The 5,477-nt window shown below is 46.6% G+C and overlaps 1 protein-coding gene and 1 long non-coding RNA gene across 3 annotated transcripts; one reads left to right on the top strand and one right to left on the bottom strand.

Moving 5' to 3' along the window:
- Positions 1-449: 449 nt before the first annotated feature.
- LOC123096031 (eukaryotic translation initiation factor 3 subunit G) lies at positions 450-2,475 on the top strand. Its single transcript, XM_044517611.1, has 2 exons — positions 450-998; positions 1,721-2,475. Exons 1-2 carry the CDS (start codon positions 668-670, stop codon positions 2,248-2,250), a joined length of 861 nt encoding a protein of 286 aa, XP_044373546.1. The 5' UTR covers positions 450-667; the 3' UTR covers positions 2,251-2,475.
- An 870-nt stretch (positions 2,476-3,345) lies between these two features.
- On the bottom strand, positions 3,346-4,259 carry LOC123096030 (uncharacterized). 2 transcript variants are annotated; one of them, XR_006446420.1, is made up of 3 exons: positions 4,146-4,259; positions 3,902-4,040; positions 3,346-3,720 (listed from the first exon to the last, which is right to left on the bottom strand). It is a non-coding gene; the product is annotated as an uncharacterized lncRNA (long non-coding RNA). The 2 variants fall into 2 exon arrangements; XR_006446419.1 differs by having other exon boundaries at positions 3,902-4,252.
- Between the last annotated feature and the right edge of the window lie 1,218 nt (positions 4,260-5,477).

Here is a 5,477-nt window from a genome sequence, read left to right as displayed (position 1 = left end):
TCTGGCAAAATAAAAAACGCGTTTTTTCACACACACAAAAATTCTTTTCGTATTCTTTTTTGTTTCAAAAGTTAAGGAAGACCGGTGAAAAACCGAAACGTCGAAAAAACCTAGAAAAACGTTTAAAAAGCCAAAAACGCGTATGAAAAAAAAACAAAATCCGAAGAGAACGCCCAGAGCGCGACACGTGGCGGGTGACCGAGAGCGTGTCAAGTGGCGTTGATCTCTGCAAGCCTTCCAAAGGAGCGCTCTTTAACTTTTTTTTGTTGAGGGGTGCACGTTAACTAGTTGCTCTCACCAAGCTCATACCGCCGCTTAAAAGGGCCAAACTTCTTTCTCTAAAAAAAAAGAGGCCCAGCTCGCTGTGCTCACCTATCGTGGCCCTCAAGCTTGCCCTTTGCTTTTAAAAGGGTGGATTTTTCTGGCTTATCGAACATTGCGTGCCACGCACGGTGTTTCTACAAACCGACTTAGGTAGAAACGGAAACGGAAACGCACCCAAGGTCCCAAGCTGTAGAGTCCAGCCCGTAGTCCATATATATCCCGACGCCACGCCACACGATATATCTGCCAACCAATCCGAACCACACGTCCCACAGCTCGCGAGTTCGCAACCAAGCCGCCGCACCCCCGAACCCTGAACCCCGGCGAAGCAGCGACGGCAGCCATGGCGGCGGCGAAGATCAGGTGGGGGGAGCTAGACGAGGAGGACGACGGCGGCGACCTCGACTTCCTGCTCCCGCCGCCGGTCGTCGTCGGGCCCGACGCCAACGGCCTCAAGAAGACGATCCACTACCGCTTCGACGACGACGGCAACAAGGTCAAGGTCACCACCACCACCCGCGTCGTCAAGCTCGCCCGCACGCGCCTCTCCAAGGCGGCCGTCGAGCGCCGCTCCTGGGCCAAGTTCGGCGACGCCGCCAGCGGCGACGACGCCTCCGCGCGCCTCACCGTCGTCTCCACCGAGGAGATCTTCCTCGAGCGCCCACGCGCCCCAGGTTCGTCCATCCTCTCTCTATCCCCACCACCTAGATCATCGTTACATCTGTGTCGGATAATATGTTGTTTGTCACCAAAGGTTCTTGATTCGCGTGTTTTGAAGCAACGCTGCTGTGCTGGTTGTGTAAGATAAGAGGACATACTAGCTAGTTTTGCACATCTGCTACGAAAATTGAGTTCTACATTAAGAGAAGCTGCGATTGAGTTTAATCAATTTCATGAGATCTAGCTAGATAGGTTTCCTTGAATAAATCTGTTCTGTTTGAGTTAGGTAGGCGATTCAAGGACGCTGCTTGCAGGCCATGTATAGTGTCTGATCATTGGATTTCCAGTTGCAGTTGTGAACTTGTGATGCACTATCGGTTATGGAGTAGCTTAGAGGTTCCTGAAAGCTGTTTCTTGGCTGATGGGCGCCATGTTAATTGTAACTTGTCTGTAACATGTAACTTGTCTATTTAGGCCATTGCTCACGCTCTAGCATGAACACTGCTATTGGTCCATCCTTATTGTGGTTCTGAAGTCCCTAAACATGTCCCCATCTTATAGGCCATTGCTCACGCTCTAGCATGAATTGTGGTTCTGAAGTCCCTAAACATGTCCCCATCTTATAGGCCATTGCTCACGCTCTAGCATGAACACTGCTGTTGGTCCATCCTTATTGTGGTTCTGAAGTCCCTAAACATGTCCCCATCTTATTTGCTAACTTTTCACTTGATTGTAGGGAGCAAGGCTGATGAACCAAGTGCTTCCAATGATGCACTGGAAACGGCAAACAAAGGTACTGCTCTCATGGTCTGCAGATCCTGTGGCAAGAAGGGTGACCACTGGACCGCAAAGTGCCCCTACAAGGATCTCGTCGATACTCTGGACAGGCCTCCTACTTCTGACGGACCCGCAGCACTGAATGATCCCGCTAAGAGCTCGTATGTTCCTCCGAGGCTAAGGAAGGATGCTGTTTATCAAGATGGTGGGCACGACATGAGGCGCAGGAACGATGAGAACTCTGTCCGCGTTACCAATTTATCTGAGGACACCCGTGAGCCTGACCTCCTCGAGCTGTTCCGTGCGTTTGGCCCTGTTAGCCGAGTCTATGTTGCGCTGGATCAGAGGACTGGATCAAGCAGGGGCTTTGGCTTCGTCAACTTTGTCCAGAGGGAGGATGCTGAGAAGGCTATTAGCAAGCTCAATGGCTATGGTTATGATAACCTCATCCTCCATGTTGAGTGGGCAACACCTCGGCCTAGTAATTAGTTGTTGCCTTCGTTTCTTAAATCAAGACAGGGAAAAGTTTGTTACTGCCTACTAGCACATACAGATTTACTGCTGGGTGTCTTATTGGTATGGTCTTTGAAGTACTCGTAGTAGTTTTGTGTCAGTGTGAATGACATTGCTTTTGTACACATGTGGATTTTGTTTGTAAGGATGGGATGAGAGTTTCGCACTTAAATTTTGCAAAGCTTTTGCTTTCTTTGGTTACCAGCAAAATTTGTGCCACCATAGCTTCAGGCTCTATTTTTCTTCTCATCAAAAAGTGAAAGTCGCCAAAGCACTTCCCGGCGAACTCTTCCAATATCTTCCAGGAAATCCCCGCTGACATCTCCAAATTCTGAGAGTAGAGTGTTCATCCAGCGGTTATCTTTCGATGCCGCAAGGAAGAGCAGAAATTCAACAATAAGTGATTTCCAACTTAGTCACTTCACATGACCTAAAAACTGTATCAAGTTCCTGTAGGGCATTCTCAAGTGTGCTCCTTTAAAGAGGAGCAAAATACACGAGCAAGTGGAGTAGAGCCCTTAAATACCCATAGTGCTGTGCAAAGCAATAGGCATTCCACCAGAAGATTGGGTGATGGCAGGTCGCAGCAAGAGTGTCAACGGTCTGTAGACCTCCATTTTTTTTCTATAAACAGCCTGCAAGTTTCTGAATTTTCTCCATTGCCCTGTGCAGCAATACCATAACATGGAAAATGCTCAAATGAGAAAAATGCCCACCATTAGTTCCATCCGTGCCAGAATCCATGGCACTTACTAAATCACGCCCTTCAACATCTGTTTTTTCTTCAGCGCTGGCTGCTTCAGTGATTTTATCCCCGCGAGGTGAAGAAAGTTTGTTGATTATGTCAATGATGATGTCAACACCAGTACCTCTAAGGGTGTGTTTGGTTGAAGAACCAACTGTTATGGAATGGAATGGTTCCATTCCAAAGGAACGGGTCAGTTCCGTTCCTGTGTTTGGTATCAGCAAAAAAGTAGAATGGAATGGTCCCATTCCTGTGTTTGATTTGGAAGCATGGAATGAAAAACGGAATAACAAAAATTCAAAATTTTGGCAGCATTTCTTTTGTACTTAGAAAAAACATAACACTATATATTGACAAGCATGATACATATATGATATTACACAGAACACAATTTTCGACAACAATATCATAATATAGCAAGTTCATTTTCCGTGTGAATATACAAACATACACCATAATACTTCACAGCGGCAATCAGGATCTTCGTAGGCGTTTTCTTTTCTGTGTACATGACGCCAAAGGTAAAGAAAAACACTGATTCGGTATTGGCTAACTCTGAGCTGATTTGATCTGAACAAATGTATGCTGCCTTCTTTGGGATAATTTGTGCATTTGGCTTCAGTGTGGCATCCTGCCTTGGAGCAGCAGCAGCACGCTTGACCAATGTATGAGGTAGATTGTAGAGGTTGCAGCAACAAAATCTGAAGACGTAGAGAGGAGTAAACACTGTCAAGAATATGGCTACCAATAACTTGTACTAGGGATTTAACACATCAACATATATCTCGGCTGGGCAATCTTCATGACTGCAAAGTGTAACAGCGGCTGCACTAGTTTGAAGAGCACAGAGCACATACAAGGGGTAAGGAAGAGATGTCGCACCTTGAGGAGAGGAGCCTCTACCGCCGTTGTTAGCTCGCCGGAATCACGCCTACACCGCCGCCCCGCTGCAACCCCTCTGACAAAACTACCGCCACGCAGCTCCAGATCGAGAGAAAGGACGGCCTGCTTCCCTCATGTGCTGCAGATCAAGAGGGGAGGAGTCAGCCGCTGCGAGGGAAAGAATCGGGGGAAGGCGGGGCGGGGCGGGGCGGGGCGGCGCAGATCGAGGGAGAGAGAGAGAGACGAGGGGGAGGCGGCGCAGCGAGGAGAGGCGATAGGGCTGGGCGTGCGAGAAGAGAGCCGGTTCCGTGTCGTCCGCTCGTTTTGGAGGGGTTCCGCATCTGGGCCGAATATTCGGTTCCTAGGAACGAGGCGGTGACCGTTTCATCTCCCTACTGAACACGAGAACGATGCTTGGGAATGGGTCGGTCCCGTGACGTTCCACGCCATTCCAGCAACCAAACACACCCTAAGGGACTGCACATGACAAAGTAGCTCTTCCACTGGATTGGCTAAAAGAACAACACCTTCATTCATTGGCATCAGATATCTCCTACTAGTGAACGTCTCTACAAGAAAATACAGCGCTGAAGTTTCCATGACGGACTCAAGTCCTTGGTTATTAAGGCAGATTGCGGCCAGGCCATTGGGTACACATATAAGAGCTTTACAAGATGCCGCCTGGCCCTGCTGTCAGTGGCGGATCTAGGGGTGGGTTCGTGGGGCCATGGCCCCCACAAAAAGAAATAGAAATTTACTTTTACTAGTGCATATTATATAGAGGTAAATACACTAGGAGTCACAGAACTTGCACGTGACGGTCAGTTTAATGCATAAACTTGCAAAATACGTGATTGTGGTCAGCTAACTTGTCCTCCCGTTCATATACGGTGCTTCCGTATGTATTCGTGCCTCCGTGGCTTACCAGCGTGGCGGAGGCCCATTGTCAATGACTGTCAGTGGCGGAGGTGATTGGTTTAGTGCGTGTGGCTATTTATTTGCAGAAGCACCCCCTGATTTTTTGGTAATTATGTCTGTGTAAACGCATATAGCAAGCACTGGTATTTACGTCTGTGGGATCCACTTGTCGGTCGACCTACTCACAACCTGTGCGGGACCTATCTACTCGACGCTAATTGCTGCCCCATACAGAGATGCATACAATATTCTATGGGCCATTCCGACAAATAAATTCGAGGGTAGGTGAATTTTTTTCGTTTCGCTCAAAAGATTAAGATACATTCATTTTGAACTATATTTGCTTATATTTATACTTTCAAATTTAAAATTATTCGAATTAAAAAATCGTTTATTTGACCAAAAGAATTTTCATACATTCTTTCTGAACTATATTTTCCTCCATCCAGATTTTTAAATTTAAAATTATTTCTATTCAACTAAAATTTTCGTTGATTTGTCCGACAGAATTTACATACATTCATTGTGAACTATATTTTATTTCATCTAGACTTTTAAATTTTAAAATTATTCTCATTCAAACAAAAGTTTTTTGATTTGTCGGAAAGAATTTGCGTACATTGATTCTGAACTATATTTTACTTTATCCAGATTTCTA

Source organism: Triticum aestivum, chromosome 4D, assembly GCF_018294505.1.
Source record: "Triticum aestivum cultivar Chinese Spring chromosome 4D, IWGSC CS RefSeq v2.1, whole genome shotgun sequence".
In the NCBI taxonomy this organism is placed as follows: Eukaryota; Viridiplantae; Streptophyta; class Magnoliopsida; order Poales; family Poaceae; genus Triticum; species Triticum aestivum.
The sequence above is the reverse complement of the archived record's forward strand: the minus strand, read 5'-3'. Positions and strand labels throughout refer to the sequence as shown.

Bases quoted from the DNA above. Each gene is read 5' to 3' on its own strand.
- LOC123096031 (XM_044517611.1), top strand. From the start codon at position 668: ATGGCGGCGGCGAAGATCAGGTGGGGGGAGCTAGACGAGGAGGACGAC. The intron at 999-1,720 runs GTTCGTCCATCC...ACTTGATTGTAG, and splicing joins CGAGCGCCCACGCGCCCCAG to GGAGCAAGGCTGATGAACCA.